Genomic DNA, 16,627 nt, shown 5'->3' with positions numbered 1-16,627 from the left:
GCGGTCAGCGCGCTGCGGTGATGGCGTCAGCGACACACTCAGAGTCACCTGGGGTCATCATCACTCCCCTGTCCACCCCCAGGGCGACCGCCACTCCATCTCGTTATCACTTCCACAAACCACTCACCATCTTGGTGCTGCACCAGAGACTTAGCGACTCCAAATGAGTAACCCCTGCCCCGAGCTAGGTCAGTTCCAAGCAGTGGATGCACCAAGTAGACATCAGAAACGATGTAACGGCAGTTCACTCGACACTGCCCGGGACTGCGGTCTCCTCCAGCAAGGGCCCTGAGGTACGTGCACGCCAGCTGCTGCGAAAAGGCAGCAGAAGGCTCCTGCCCCTTCCCCTCGCTCAGCAGGAGGTCCTGCATCAAACGTCAGGCGAACAACACGCAGGCCACCTGCTCCATCAGCAACCCTACCGCCAAAAGAAAGAAACAATGGCGGGGCCAGGGTTATTTATAGCTACGCCGGGTCGGGGGCCTGACGGGTATGGCTGTCTTCTTCTCTGCCTGACTCCACGTGCGGCATTTTCCCTATCGTTCTTCAAAATAGGAATGAAACAAAGTGAAAGAAAGACCATGAAAGTATGAGTTACACTCCTCTGGCCAAATATTCGGAGGTGTTTTGTGAATTATGAAAAACAACAGGTGAACTGGCTGGCCAGGCGGGAGAAAGCCCCCGGCGCCAGTGAACCCGTGGGAGAAAGGCTTTCTTCCTTAGCCCTTCCGTCACTCCAGTCGTCCTTAAGGACCCTGACTTCGTGCAGTCTAGTCCGGGTTTGGGAGTCCAGCCCTCCTCCGGGGCTTCTCTCCTCGCCGTTCAGTTAGCGAGATCTGAATTTCCTCCCTTACTGGAGCCCGCAGACTGTCAGGGACTTTAAGCTGTGTCTTCCTTTTCTGTTGTTATTTTTTAAATCAGAATCTCACTCTGTCGCCCAGGCTGGAGGGCAGTGGCACGCTCACGACCACCGCAGCCTCGACCTGCTAGGCTCAGGCGATCCTTCCGCCTCAGCCGTCCAAGGAGCTGGAACTACGGGCGCGTGCCACCATGCCCGGCTAATTTTTTAATTTATTGTAGAGATGAGGTCTCGCCAATTTGCCCAGGCTGGTCTCGAACCTGCTGGCTCAGGCAGTCCTCTCGCCTGGGCCTCCCAAAGTACTGGGATTACAGGCTGAGCCATCAAACTAGGCTCTTCTGATTCCTAATGAACCACTTCCTAATGAGGGCGTCTTGAATATAATTGGTTCAGCCTCAGGAATTTTTTTTTTTTTTTTGGTCATTAAACTTGCTGGAGATTTTCTTAAATTTTATCATTCCAGCTGTTGCTAGTGAATCAACCCTTTAAGGGCTTTCACACCTTCATGCTCCACTTCACAAGAGAAAGCCTCTTAACCACCTGCTGCTGTTTCTGGATGCTCTGACACCTTCCTGTCTTCCCTCTCCCATATTCCTATCCTTCTAAAAAATAAAATCAGGGCGGGCTCGGTGGCTCAGCCTGTAATCCTGCGCCTTTGGGAGGCTGAGGTGAGTGGATTGCCTGAGCCCGCAAGTTCTAGACCCGCCTGGGCAGCGAGACCTCATCTCTACAATAAATCAAAAAATCAGCCGGGCGTGGTAGCGCATGCCTGTAATTCCGGCTACTTGGAAGTCTCAGGCGGAAGGATCACCGGAGTCCAGCAGATCGAGGCTGCGGTGGCCAGCAGCGGCCACTGCACCCCAGTCTGGGTGACAGAGCGAGACTCCAACTCAAAATAAATAAATAAATAAATAAAAATAAAAAATAAAATCAGGAGTAGCCCTTGGCTCAGTGGTTTTTCTCAACTTTGGACGTTACAATCACCTGAATAGCTTCAAATGTATACACTGTCCAGTCAGAGACTCTGAAATGACCTGGGAGAGACCTGGCATCCCTAAATTTTTAGCTTCCCCAAATGATTTTATTATACCATTAGGGTGTAGAACCACTGCTTGAAGTTTAAGATTTGTTCCCTCTACTGTCTTGTGGGTTAAAAAAAAAAGCCAGCAGGGTGGCTCACGCCTATAATCCCAGCACTCCCAGCACTTTGGGAGGCCGAGGTGTGAGGATTGCCTGAGCCCGTGGGTTTGAGACCAGCCTGGGCAATGTGGCAAGACCTCATCTCTACAATAAATCAAAAAATTAGCCGGTCATTGTGGCGCGTGCCCGTAGTTCCAGCTACATGGAAAACTGAGGTGGAAGGACCACTTGAGCCCAGCAGGTAGAGGCTGCGGTGGCTGGGAGCATGCCACTGTCCTCCAGCCTGGGTGACAGAGTAAGACTCCAACTCAAAAACAGTACAGAAAGCCCAAATACCTGCTGCTGTGGCAGTTAGACTATATTTGCTATATGTTATAGTTGGGGGCTATGGTATTGTAGTTCAACCTCTCTAATGAATAAAACTGCCTTTTAAGAACCCAGCGAATCAGGGCACAGGTCATGGCCCAGGCGCACTAAGGAGAGAGGGCTATGCAAGGAAGAAAAAAAATCGGCTCAGGGACCAAAGAAACTTCCTGTGTTCATTTTCCTTTATAACACTTGAGGGAGGACTTCCTGTACTTTGCCATTACTAAATGTTTGATTTTCCTACAGGGTAAGGATTAAGTGAAAGGTGTAACAAGGAACTTTAACAGACTGATTTTGGGCTCGGCACAGTGGCTCTTGCCTGTAATTCCCACTTTGGGAGACCAAGGTGGGAGGATTCTTTGAGCCCTGGGGTTTGAGATCAGCCGAGGCAACAGAGCAAAACCTAGTCTCTACCAAAAACAAAAAAAAACAAAATCAAAAAATTAGCCGAGTGTGGTGGTGCGTGCCTGTGGTTCCAGCTATTCCCAGATACTCAGTAGGCTAAAGCAGATCACTTAGCTTTAGAGGTACAGAAAGTGAGCGGTGATCATGCCACTGTACTCCAGCCTGTCAACACAGCTAAACTCCAACTCAGAAAAAAAAAAAGAATACCTAACTGCTACAGTAGTAAGAAAGAATATCCTAGGAAAAGACTTGTGTGGGATGAAGGCAGGCCAGTTCTTTTTTTCTTTTTTTTTTTTGAGTTGGAGTCTCACTCTGTCACCCAGACTGGAGTGCAGTGACCGCTCCCGGCCACTGCAGCCTCGACCTGCTGGGCTCCGGCTATCCTTCCGCCTCAGCCTTCCAAGTAGCTGGAACTACAGGCGCATGCTACCACACCCGGCTAATTTTTTGATTTATTGTAGAGATGAGGTCTCACCAAGTCGCCCAGGCGGGTCTCGAATCCGCGGGCTCAGGCAACCCACTCACCTCAGCCTCCCAAGCCTGGTTGCCAGTTCCATACTGTGCAGCTTTTTTCTCCTTCTCTTCCCTCACAATTAAACTTGCTCTTTTTAAAGTATCCATAAGAAAGAATAAAGTGGCTACTGATTGTTAAATCTGGGGGAAAACCATCACTGGAGGGTGGGGAGGACAACATCAATAAGGGCACCTGATCTAAAACCAGGCCAATTAAGGATCAAAGGAAGGCCCAAACTTTACCTGTACGATGACCACTTATATACCTAATCCTGAATTGTACTCTACATCTTTAAAATAATATATATATATGAAAAGCCATCACTTACAACCAGAGCTATGTGGCAACAATGTTTAGTCCCAAACTGTCATTTGCTGCTCTCCAATCTTGGCCTGGATGCAGCGGTAGTGACCACTTCCACATGCTAAACTGAAAAAAATGTTTTAGTATGTAGAGGGTGGTGGGATGAGGATTACAAAGGTGACCAACAGAACCTAGTACAATAAGGACCTGGCCTATTCCTCCTTTACTGATATGTACCCAAACTCTCAGTATCTTATTCCTCCAGATTCTAACCTGGATAATTGCAGCTAGGGTGACCATAGCTGAAGCTGTTGGTTGTTTACATTTCTGCTCAAAATGATCTTAGAACTCAAAATAAAAAATTTTTTTGAGTTGGAGTCTCACTCTGTCACCCAGGCTGGAGGGCAGTGGCACACTCCTGACCACCACAGCCTTGACCTGCTGGGCTCCAACGATCCTTCCGCCTCAACCTTCCAAGTAGCTGGAACTACAGGCGCATGCTACCACGTCTGGCTAATTTTTTATTTATTGTAGAGAGCGGGCTCACCAAGTTCCCTGGGCGGGTCTTGAACCCTCAGGCTCAGGCAATCCTCTCACCTTGGCCTCCCAAAGTGCTGGGATTAAAGGCTGAGCCACCGAACCCGGCCTCAAAATATTTTTAGAAGCAAGGTCATTCAGACAAAATGCTTTATTTTAAAAGGAGGCAACAGGCTGGGCACTGTGGCTCTCGCCTATAATCCCAGCACTTTGAGAGGCAGAGGCGAGAGGACTGCCTGAGTCCGAGGGTTGAAGACCAGCCTGGGCAACATGGCCAGTCCTTGTCTCTACAACTAAAAAAAAAAAAATTAGCACACCTGTAGTTCTAGCTACTTGGAAGGCTGAGGCAGAAGGATCATCGGAGCCCAGCAGGTTGAGGCTGCAGTGGCAGTGAACATGCCCCTGCACTCCATCCTGGGCTACAAAGTAAGACTCCAACTCAAAAAAAAAAAAGAGGCCACAAAAGCTAAGTGAGGCTAAATAATTTGATTTGGTCAACAAGTTGGGATTTGCAGAACCATCATGTGAACCTGCAATATCCTGTTAACTATATTCACCACATTATGCAATAGATCTCAGAAGAAAATGTACTCTTCCTGACAGGCTTTGTATTCTTGGCCCATCATCTCCCATTCCCCCAAACCCAAGCCTCTGGTAACCACCATTCTTCTCTCTGCTTCTATGAGTTCTACTGTTTTAGATTCCACATTAAGTGAACATGGGTTAATGTCCTTCTGTGGCCAGGAATGAGAAATTAAGCTCAAGGGCCCTGCTCACCATAAGTGCAGGAAGGAGTAAGCAACTAAAATCCCCTCTGTACTGCCTCTCCCCTTCCTTCCTAGCTAACCACACCAACCACTCCTTTCTAAAATTATTTTGAGCTACCAACCATAACTTTTACCTGAAACAAGCCCCACTGCAAACAAAATGAATACCTGCAATTTCTCCTCCTAACACTCACAATTAAGCCCTTAAATATATTTATAGTCATGACTCTTGAATTGTAGCCCACTTCAGAAGTACTCTACGTTTCAGTCAAAAAAAGACCTATGGAATTCAGACTTACCAAAAAGAGTCCATTATCCCTCCCCCCAAATAAAAATAGACAAATACATTTTTCATATTTTATTTTTCATACTGAAGTAAACAAACTATAAAAAACATTCTTTGATTTTGGAGCGTGTTTTGCAAAGCAAAAAACTGTACAGAAGGTGGCAGTGTTCATTCGTTGGAGCAGGAAAAAAAACACCCTTATACAGTACTACCAACTTATACTAAACACAAAAAATTCTAATGAACATATTGATTATACTGCAGAAAAATGAAGCCAGTTAATTACCATCAGAATACAACTTAACTTTGCAAACATGTCAAGTAGTAGAAGAAAAACTATAGGGCAATAGCAAGGTCCTTGTGTCCAACCAGTCTGCCTCAGTGACAAATGTGGAGTAGGAGGGTGAAAGAAGAGCCCCCTAATCCACCTCCTCAATAGTGGGTCCAGACCCAGGGCCCCCCTTGGGGCCCTGAGCCCCGAAACCGCCAGGCCCAGGGCCACCCGCACCCTGGTACAGTCCGCTGATGATGGGGTTACACACCTGCTCCAGCTCCTTCCTCTTGTGCTCAAACTCGTCCTTCTCAGCCAGGGTGTTGGCGTCCAGCCAGGAAATGACCTCCTGGCACTTGTCCAGCACCTTCTTCTTGTCCGCCTCGCTGATCTTGCCCTTGAGCCCCTCATCCTCCACGGCGCTCTTCATGTTGAAGGCGTACGACTCCAGGGCATTCTTGGCCGAAACCCTCTCGCGCTGCACCTCGTCCTCCGCTTTGTACTTCTCCGCCTCCTGCACCATGCGCTCGATCTCCTCCTTGCTCAGGCGGCCCTTGTCGTTGGTGATGGTGATCTTGTTGGCCTTGCCTGTGCTCTTGTCCGTGGCCGTGACGTTCAGGATGCCATTGGCGTCGATGTCAAAGGTCACCTCGATCTGGGGCACGCCCCTGGGGGCCGGGGGGATGCCGCTCAGCTCGAAGCGCCCCAGCAGGTTGTTGTCCTTGGTCATGGCCCTCTCGCCCTCGTACACCTGGATCAGCACGCCGGGCTGGTTGTCGGAGTAAGTGGTGAAGATCTGCGTCTGCTTGGTGGGGATGGTGGAGTTGCGCTTGATCAGGGCGGTCATCACGCCGCCGGCCGTCTCCAGCCCCAGCGACAGGGGCGCCACGTCCAGCAGCAGCAGGTCCTGCACGTTCTCGGACTTGTCCCCCATCAGGATGGCTGCCTGCACCGCCGCGCCGTACGCCACCGCCTCGTCGGGGTTGATGCTCTTGTTGAGGTCGCGCCCGTTGAAGAAGTCCTGCAGCAGCTTCTGCACCTTGGGGATGCGGGTGGAGCCGCCCACCAGGACCAGGTCGTGGATCTGGGCCTTGTCCAGCTTGGCGTCGCGCAGGGCCTTCTCCACGGGCTCCAGGGTGCCCCGGAACAGGTCGGAGCACAGCTCCTCGAACCTCGCCCTGGTGATGGACGTGTAGAAGTCGATGCCCTCGAACAGGGAGTCGATCTCCAGGCTGGCCTGGGTGCTGGACGACAGGGTCCTCTTGGCCCTCTCGCAGGCGGTGCGCAGTCGCCTCACGGCCCGCTTGTTCGGGCTGATGTCCTTCTTGTGCTTCCTCTTGAACTCCTCCACGAAGTGGCTCACCAGCCGGTTGTCGAAGTCCTCCCCGCCCAGGTGGGTGTCCCCGGCCGTGGCCTTCACCTCGAAGATGCCGTCGTCGATCGTCAGGATGGACACGTCGAAGGTGCCCCCGCCCAGGTCAAAGATGAGCACGTTGCGCTCCCCCTTGCCCGTCCTGTCCAGCCCGTAGGCGATGGCGGCGGCCGTGGGCTCGTTGATGATCCGCAGCACGTTGAGCCCCGCGATCACCCCCGCATCCTTGGTGGCCTGGCGCTGCGAGTCGTTGAAGTAGGCCGGCACGGTGATCACCGCGTTGGTCACCGGGTAGCCCAGGTACGCCTCGGCGATCTCCTTCATCTTGGTCAGCACCATGGACGAGATCTCCTCGGGGTAGAACGCCTTGGTCTCCCCCTTGTAGCTCACCTGCACCTTGGGCTTGTCACCGTCGTTGATCACCTGGAAGGGCCAGTGCTTCATGTCCGACTGCACCACCGGGTCGCCGAACTTGCGGCCGATCAAGCGCTTCGCGTCAAACACGGTGTTCTGCGGGTTCAGCGCCACCTGGTTCTTGGCCGCATCCCCGATGAGCCGCTCGGTGTCCGTGAAGGCCACGTAGCTGGGCGTGGTGCGGTTGCCCTGGTCGTTGGCGATGATCTCCACCTTGCCGTGCTGGAACACCCCCACGCAGGAGTAGGTGGTGCCCAGGTCGATGCCGATCGCCGTGGTTTTGGCCATGTCGGTGCCCTGCTCCCGGGTTCTGCTCTCAGACGCGGGCCGGAGAACGGCGGACGGGATCAGCAACAGGCGCTCGGTCCCTTCTGAAAGCTGGAAACTGAACTCGCCGGAGTCGGTACCGCGCAGATTCGCCGGGGTGCTGCCGCGACTCGCTCTCGGGAAACGGGACTTCGGTCGCAGACCCCCTGGGGCTCGCTGTTCCCAAAACTGCGCGCTCAACCCCTTTTATAACTCAAGGTCAGACCCCGCCTTTTCCCTTCTCAGCCAATCAACGAGCTCGTCGAGGCTGCCAGGTCGGGAATATTCCAGGGGTTTCGCCTCCGGTCCTGCCCCCGTGCTTCATTGGACCAATCAGAGGCCAGGGTCCCGCCCTCCGCCGAACTCTCCAGACTCTTCTGGGATTCACTGGAAGGGACAGGGGCCCTGAGAGGAAGGGGGGTGGCAGTGGGAAGGTGATTTTTGACTCCGTTCCATGGCGACACTGGCAGCTAGCCCCGTAGTAGGTGAAATTGACAGGAAGGGTCCAACTAAGCTTGTAATTGTAAGGCGATGGGAGATTTGTCGCATGAATGTGGGGACACATGGAACACAAAGTTCCCGTGTTTCTTGAAGGAGGAGGGTCATCGAGGGGCCACGGCGACTCTGATTGGGCCGTAGCTGTGATGGACGGCCCATCTTTGGGTCCTCTTGCCGAAGGTCCAGAAGGACTGGGCTGCCTAAGGAACGTCCTGGCCCTCCGAGACGTTTTTTTCCATCTTAAATTTATAATGGGAACGAAAAGAACAGAGATAATGCAATATAGGTTTTGACACAATCTTCGCTTACATGGATGGGGGGCTTTGAATTTTCGAAAGAAAACCAGTCGTTTAACAGGCAGTTATTAGCAAGGGAAGGGCCTCACCGAGGGAGGGAGAAACGCACTGGGGTGAAGGGATGGCTAGGTCCGCCACGCCCCTGTCTCCGCCCGCAGCCTCTCCCCTTTGCTGGAACCGAGGGTTAGTAAGAAAAAATTTTCCATAGATTGTTGACTTTTTTAAGGCCTTTTTGGCTACTCCCTTTCCCTCACCCTTCCTTGCTTGGGGTCAGAATCACCTCTTTTCTGCTTCCTCCTCGTCTTCTGGTTCAGTACTAGATGGTTGGTAGGGCTAGGGTTAACCTCAGAGCCCCCAGTAAGTTCTGCTATCTGTCCCTGCAATCTCTAGGCTGTCCACTGTTTTTAGGTCAAATGTGGAGGATGGTGAGCCTGTGAGGATGGTGGAGATGTTCAGTCCTCTTTAACACCATACCGCAGCTCTTTGGCAGGTGGCCCGTTTTAAGCAAACTGTGTGGGGTGATGGCGGAAGCAGGAGTAGTTGGGACCCAGGTTCTGGCTACTATTCCTCTAAAATCTCAATTTATTTGTCATACACTCAATCTTTCCAGTTAGTTTTTTATTCTAGATTCCAACTTCCTGCGGATTCCCCTCCCTTCTGTTTTAAATATCATTACATTTACCATCACATTACATTACAAATACCATTACATTTAGTAATTTACTTTGACCTTTTTTTTCATCCTTTGTGTGGATGCAAGACCCTTTGTTAGGCGCCTGAAATGAAAATGTGAGGGACGTTAAGCACAAGTGGGAGGAGGCGATTTTTGATGAAGGGAAGGAATCTTGTTTTTGAACATTTTGCTGAATTGTCATTCTTCACATGCAGGTGTGTACATACACAGCTGTCCATCATCAACACACCTATTCCTGGAATCCAAGGGTATTCAGTTGTTTATTCTATAAAATTGCTGATCTAAACTGATGATACAAAGATAGTGCTTTAACAATACTTGTGTGTTTGTGTGTTCAGGTTGGGGAGAACTACTTTCACATTCAAATACAACTCCCTAATGAATCACCTCCCTAAACTAGTCAAACCGGTCAAACTTTAGTTTTCTCAAACGTTTATCTATACAAGCTCTGACTGAGGATTCACCCAGACTTTCACCTTAGCTGCATAGTGTATCAACACTTCAAAGACCCTTAACTTCACTTCTCTCTGGAAACTTCTTCACCATCAATTACTACCACCATCAGTTCTGGATTCACTCCTTCCCTCCTTCCAAATCTATAATTTAAAATACTTCTCTAATGGCTTGAAGCAAAGAGCATTGCTGTCTCAATTGCTAGGGAAGTAGACATGGTAATAGTAATAGGGTGCCAAATCTTACTGCTGCTGGGGTAGCAGAAAAAGATCCACTGGAAATGATGACTTCCTTGAATCAGTCAGCTACACACCGTGTTCAGAGTCTTCGGTACTCTAGTTGATGCATCTCTTAAGTCTGTGGACTAGCCTGGAAACCTACACTTGTATATTCCTTGACCATTTCCTGACAAGAGGAGAGTCACCTGAATTTTGTCTTTCCTTTTAGGCTGATTCTCAAGGCAGAATCCCACTTACAAGTTTAATTGCTGTCTAGGTTCTAGAACCCCAAGAGGCCAGGCACAGTGGCTCATGCCTATAATCCCAGCATGAGAATTGCCTGAGTCCAGGGGTTCAAGACCAGCCTGGGCAACTTGGCAAGATATCGTCTCTACAATAAATCAGAGAAAAAAAGAACCCCAAGAGATTTTCCAGAACTTTAATTCGACTAATTTCAGAATCTGATTTCTATTGGATTCCATGTTTAGAAGGATCAGAGTTCAGTTTCCCCAAGCTGGAAGAACAGGTACTTTTATTTATTTATTTATTTTGAGTTGGAGTCTCACTCTGTTGCCCAGACTTCCAAGGAGCTGGAACTACAGGTACGCGCTACCATGCCTGGCTAATTTTTTTATTTATTGTAGAGATGAGGTCTCGCCAAGTTGCCCAGGCGGGTCTCGAACCCGCGGGCTCAGGCAGTCCACTCACCTCAGCCTCCCAAAGGCGTAGGATTACAGGCTGAGCCAAGGGGACTGGAGGTGGGGTGTGGGCCAGAAAAACTGACTATCACAGCAATGTAGGAGAGGGGAAGTTTCCTCAGCCTGATGCTGCAGTGTTTTTCCTTCCCACTCCTTGTTATAATTTCTCAAACAGTACTGTTTTCTCAATTTTTTTTGGCTTTAAAAAGCATGTATAATTTAAAGTTTATCCAGAAGAAAGAAAAAGAGGTAATTGATATGAAACCTAGAGCCAGGCATTCTTTTTTTTTTTTTTTTTTTTGAGTTGGAGTCTCACTCTGTTGCCCAGACTGGAGTCCAGTGGCTGCTCCCGGCCACTGCAACCTCAACCTGCTGGGCTCTGGCGATCCTTCCGCCTCAGCCTTCAGAGTAGCTGGAACTACAGGTGTGCACTACCACGCCCGGCTAATTTGTTTGATTTATTGTAGAGATGAGGTCTCGCCAAGTTGCCCAGGCAGGTCTCGAACCCACGGGTTCAGGCAATCCACTCACCTCGGGCTCCCAAAGCATGGGATTACAGGCTGAGCCACTGAGCCTGGCCAAGCCAGGCATTCTTAACAACCACGTGGCAAAGGCTTCAATGCTAGGAGTACCCTGGAGATTTTCTGGAGATTTATTCACCGTGGCCTCAACCTCCTGGACTCAAGCAATCCACTGCAGTCACCTGAGTAGCTGGCACTACAGGCACACACCACCATGTCCGGCTCTTTTTTGTATTTTTTGTAAAGATGAAGGCTTGCTATGCTGCCTAGGCTGGTCTCAAACTCCTGGTCTCAAGCAATCCTCTCACTTTGTCCTTTTTCTTTTCGTTCTTTCTTTGTTTTGAGTTGGAGTCTCACTCTGTCACCCAGGCTGGAGGGCAGTGGCATGCTCATGGTCACCGCAGCCTCTACCTGCTGGGCTCAGGTGATCCTTCCGCTTCAGCCTTCCAAGTAACTGGAACTACAGGCGTGTGCTGCCACACCCAGCTTATTGTTTGATTTATTATAGAGACAAGATCTCACCAAGTTGCCCAGGCTGGTCTTAAACCCCTGAGCTCAGGCAATCCTTTTGCCTTGGCCTCCCCAAGTTTTGGGATTACAGGCTTGAGACCACGCCTGGCCTCACCTCAGCCTTTTAAAGTGCCAGGATTACAGGTGTGAGCCATTGCACCTGGCTCTACTTCTTTCTTGAGGCTCTTTTTCTTTCCTTTTTAACAATGAAGTACTTATAACTTGACTACACAAGTTTTTACATGTTCACCTCTAAAATAGAATTAACAATATATATATATATTTTTTAGTCAGAGTCTCACTGTGACCCCAGGCTGGAGGGCAGTGGCAGGCTCACAGCGCCTGCTTCCAAATAACTGGAACTACAGGTGTGCGCTACCATGCCTGGCTTATTTTTTGATTGATTGCAGAGACGAGATCTCGCCAAGTTTCCCAGGCTGGTCTCGAACCCCTGAGCCCAAGCAATCCTCTCTCCTCAGCCTCCCAAAATGCTGGGATTACAGGCTTGAGCCACCGTGCCCAGCCCAACAATATCTTGTTCATAGGATCGTGGCATCAAAGATTAATATAGTGAAACATGAGTGCCAGTTACAAAGTATGTGCTCAAAAGTTTGCCCCCTTATTTTTAAATTTTTAAAAATGTTTTTCTTTTTCCTACATTATCAGAGAATATGACATTCTCCCTCCTTCACTGCCAATCCCATATTCTCAGGCCAACTCCCAACCATTCTTTCTGAGATGCCTAAAAAGTGGGGACCGAGCTGGGCTCGGTGGCTCAGCCTGTAATCCCGCGCCTTTGGGAGGCTGAGGTGAGTGGATTGCCTGAGCCCGAGGGTTCGAGACCCGCCTGGGCAGCGAGACCTCATCTCTACAATAAAACAAAAAAATCAGCGGGGCGTGGTAGCGCATGCCTGTAATTCCAGCTACTCGGAAGGCTGAGGTGGAAGGATCGCCGGAGCCCAGCAGGCGAGGCTGCGGTGGCCGGGAGCGGTCACTGCACTCCAGTCTGGGTGACCAAGTGAGACTCCAACTCAAAAAAAAAAAAAAAAAAAAGTGGGGACCACTAGTAGAACTATAGGGTTACTTTCAGTTTAATGTAGAAACTGTCGAAGATCTTTAGGCACAAGCCGTTCTGCCAAACCCTTTCATTTTCAAAGATGAGCACAAAGGATCAAAGCGGTTCAGTGGCCTGATCTGGTCACCCAGCAGACAGGTAATTACAGAACCGGTGATTGGATCTACGTGGTCTCACAGTCCTTATTTTCACTCCTTCCCATACTGGCTCATCGACCTGATCGTTTTATTCTCGAAAGGGAAATGAAAACAGGGGAAGGGAGTGAAGACTGAGTGTCCAGCCTCTGTGAGCATTTAGGGCACGATGTAGTATGCGACCAGCCAGGAACACCCCTCCTCAAATTCACACCATCCTCCACAAGCTCTGGCCTTCCCCACCTTCGGGCTCCCCCCGGCCCGCCTCGCTTCCCTATAGATCACACTGCTTGGCCAGAAAGAGGAGAAAGGGGGAGCAAGGCTGGCACACAGTTCACAGAACCTTCTGGATGTTAAATGTAGAGTCCTGACTAACCTTGACATTCTAGGGCGGGGTTGAAGGGGGAGGGAGAGAGACCTGGGTGGAGCAGTTTGTTGAGACGTGATCCTAATAATAATGACAGCCTTCGCGGTCAGAAAACTCCGGAAAGTTCCTGGCACCACCAGCAATAGGGGGAAAGGAGCCGGAGCAGACACGGGGGGGGGAGGAAAGGGCGGAGCCGTGGAGCGCCGGAGGCCGCCCGGCGGCCGGAGACGGGGGGCAGGAGGGCGGGACTGGGGGGCGCGCCGGGCTGCCGGCACTTTCCGATTTTTTTTCCCAAAAAGAGATTGAAGGAGGGAAAAAAGGAAAGTCTTTCAGAGTTTCTCTCAGACTAGCTAGTTTATCACATACGTTTCATACAACGAATTCTGCTGAATTAGGTGGCCAGACGCGAGCAGCGCGCACCGCCCGCGCGCGCTGACGGAGAAGTAGGGAGGGAGCCTGCTGGCTTCTCCCTGCCGTCGTCTCGCCGCCCGACTCTAGTCCCTTGTCCCAGAGAGGCGTTTGGAGGAGCAAAAAGATCGAAGAACTCTTGGGAGTGATTCTCGATTTCTAGGCTCCTCAGCCTGCTCGGCTGTGAAAGGGATCCCACCCATCCCCCGTAGGGCTCTCTCCTCCAATTTCTTGATCGGCCGGGCCGACTGGGTGGGGCGGGTTTAACTCCGTGTTAAAGATACCGGACCCCTTATTTTATTTTTAGAGACAAGGTCTCCCGGACTCCGGAGTGCAGTGATCGGATCGTAGCGCACTGCAGCATTGAACTCCTGGCCTCAAGCGATCCTCCCGACATGCCTCTCAAAGCGCTGGGATTACAGGTGTGAGCCATCGCCGGCTGGGTCTGTCCGGCCCCTTAAACTTCCACTTATTTATATATTTATCGTTCATTATTACTATTAGTTTTGTGGGGGGTTTTGAGTCAGAGTCTCTCTGAGTCCCAGAATGGAGGGCAGTGGCAAGATCGCGCCTCACTCAGTCTCGACCTCCTGGACTCAAGCGACACTTCCGCCTCAATTTTCTGAGTATAGCTAAGATTACAGACCCGCGCCACCACGCCCAGCTGATTTTGTGTGTGTGGTAGAGAGGCCATCTCACGATGTTGCCCAGGATGGTCTAGAACTCCTGTGCTCAAGCTTGGACCTCTCTGAATGCTAGGATTACCAGTGTGAGCCGCTGTGCCTAGCCTGTTTGAGTATGGGTCTCACTCTATCACCCAGGCTGGAGTGCAGTGGCACCATCCCGGTTCACCGTAGCCTTGACTTCCTTAGCTCAGGGATCCTTCACCTCAGCCTCCCGAGCAGCTGATACCGGTGCAGGACACCAAGCCTGACTAATTTTGTTGTTGTGTGATGTTAGGAGAGAGCCAGGATCTGGCGGTCTTACTCCCTCTGGCTGAACTGCACCAGATATCTCGGGGAGACATCCCAAGCCGATAGAGTTAGGGAGCTCAGTTAGAGGGAGGGATGATGGCAGTCTCTGATGGTTATGGTTACTTAAGGATAGCTCCCTCAGAAGTTACCAATATTGGCTCTTTGCCCAAAATAACTTCATCTCCTCTTTCAGTTGAGAGATATGAGTTCCTGCTCACATCTCCAGCATTTATAACATGTTAATTTTTTGTTTTGATTTCTTTTTAATCTTTTGAGGATGACAAGAAACCCTAATTAAAGACTGGGGATATAAGTATATGTGTTACTAATAAGCAATATCCTGGGCTCAAAAGCCATGTGAAACCAGTCTTATTACCAAAGCCTCCTACCTTCTGAGGGCTGGCATAGAAAGGCAGGAGGTGATTGGAATCAGGGAAGATATTTTATTTAAACTTTATTTCCACACCTGCAGTTATTTTTCCTGTTGTACCTTCCCTCCCTCAGAGTTCCTCTGAATAGAAACATCATTTCTTCCACAGATGGCACTGCATTCTCTTTGCTGATTTTACAATTCCTTCAGCCTGATGTTGAGGTACAAAGTGAATATTTCAAGGTACAGTACTCTTTGCTAGGGTATGCCACAGGCTAAATAGTTTATACAGATCTCTTGATAAAACACCTACTAACAACCTGCCTATAGAAACTCTCTTATTTTCTCCATTCAAGGTTTCCTTAATCTCTCTTTCTTCTCTTTCTCTCTCTCTCTTTTTTTTGAATTGGAGTCTCACTCTGTCGCCCAGGCTGGAGTGCAGTGGTACGCTCATGGCCACCACAGCCTCCACCTGCTGGCCTCAGGTGATCCTTCTGCCTCAGCTTTCCAAGTAGCTGGAACTACAGGCACATGCCACCATGTCTGGCTAATTTTTTGATTTATTGTAAAGATGAAGTCTTGCCAAGTTGCCTAAGCTGGTCTTGAACCCCTGGACTCAAGCAATCCTCTCACCTCTGCTTCCCAAAGTGCTGGGATCATAGGCATGAGCCATTAATCTCTCTTAACAAAGGCATTTGGTATATCCTTCCCAGTCTCTACTCTTTTCCAACTGCCTTCTCCCCAACTGCACCCCACAGTAGTGGTAGGTTTAAAGAGTCACTGTACTGTCTGCAGATGAGAATCACATGCTACTGCAGCTCTAAAGGGGAGAGGAGATCCTACAGCAAATGCATACTCCAAAGATCGATGTACATTGTGGCCAAAATGTCAATTTTACTACCATAAGGCATAAATGTTCCTCTACAGGCTGCCCTGGAAACCTAAGTATTCCTTACATTTATTTTCCATTTCCAAACTTCCAAGGTAAGGTCTATACCTGTATGTGTCATTCCCATAATACTGGATTTTCTTCATAGCAATTATTTAGTGAATGGTCTGATGATCTTTGAGGTACACATAAGTTCATAAAATGCTTTGATGTAATGTTGATTCAATTGATTGTTTTTCTTTTCTTGCTAAAAAATTCAGTAACAAGCTGGGCTCGGTGGCTCAGCCTATAATCCCAGCACTTTGTGAGGCTGAGGTGAGTGGATTGCCTGAGCCCGCAGATTCAAGACCAGTCCGGGCAACTTGGTGAGACCTCATCTCCACAATAAATCAAAAAATTAGCCAGGCGTGATAGCACACACCTGTAGTTCCGGTTACTTGGAAGACTGAGGCGGAAAGATCACTGAAGCCCAGCAGGTCAATGCTGGGGTAGCCATGAGTATGCCACTACACTCCTGCCTGGATGACAGAGTAGGACCCTTGACTCAAAAAAAAAAATTCACTAACATAAAATTAACCATTTTGATTTGTGCAACTCAGTGGTATGTAGTACCTTATGCAACCATCCAAAGCATTTTCATGGCCACCAGATACAATTGGTTTTTTTTGTTTGTTTTTTCTAGTTGGAGTCTCACTCTGTCGCCCAGGCTGGAATGCAGTGGCACACTCATGGCCACCACAGCCTCGACCTGCTGGGCTCAGACAATCCTTCTGCCTAAGCCTTCTGAGTAGCTGGACTACAGGCTCGTGCCACCACGCCCGGCTAATTTTTTTATTCGTAGAGATGAGATCTCACCAAGTTGCCCAGGCTGGTCCCAAACTTCTGGGCTCAGGCAATCCTCTCACCTCCGCCTCCCAAAGTGCTGGGATTACAAATGTGAGCCACTGTGCCCGGCTACAACTGATTTTTTTTTTTTTTTTTT

At 49.7% G+C, this 16,627-nt stretch overlaps 2 protein-coding genes across 2 annotated transcripts in view; both read right to left on the bottom strand.

Annotated features, from left to right (window-relative positions):
- Window positions 1-5,234: 5,234 nt before the first annotated feature.
- Window positions 5,235-16,627, bottom strand: part of LOC103271292 (heat shock 70 kDa protein 1-like) — a 17,142-nt gene continuing 5,749 nt past the window's right edge. The window contains 1 exon segment of the mRNA XM_021717925.1: window positions 5,235-5,627. Coding sequence (XP_021573600.1) covers window positions 5,597-5,627 — 31 coding nt within the window. The 3' untranslated portion in view covers window positions 5,235-5,596.
- On the bottom strand, window positions 5,595-7,719 carry LOC103271291 (heat shock 70 kDa protein 1). The gene is made up of 2 exons (XM_021717926.1): window positions 6,792-7,719; window positions 5,595-6,613 (listed from the first exon to the last, which is right to left on the bottom strand). Exons 1-2 carry the CDS (start codon window positions 7,520-7,522, stop codon window positions 6,382-6,384), a joined length of 963 nt encoding a protein of 320 aa, XP_021573601.1. The 5' UTR covers window positions 7,523-7,719; the 3' UTR covers window positions 5,595-6,381.

Source organism: Carlito syrichta, unplaced genomic scaffold (genome assembly GCF_000164805.1).
Source record: "Carlito syrichta isolate Samal-C Ts95f unplaced genomic scaffold, Tarsius_syrichta-2.0.1 Scaffold311524, whole genome shotgun sequence".
In the NCBI taxonomy this organism is placed as follows: Eukaryota; Metazoa; Chordata; class Mammalia; order Primates; family Tarsiidae; genus Carlito; species Carlito syrichta.
This window is presented reverse-complemented; position numbering and strand designations above follow the sequence as displayed.

Bases quoted from the DNA above. Each gene is read 5' to 3' on its own strand.
- LOC103271291 (XM_021717926.1), bottom strand. From the start codon at position 7,522: ATGGCCAAAACCACGGCGATCGGCATCGACCTGGGCACCACCTACTCC. The intron at 6,614-6,791 runs GTTCAAGAGGAA...GCGAGGTTCGAG, and splicing joins GTGAGCCACTTCGTGGAGGA to GAGCTGTGCTCCGACCTGTT.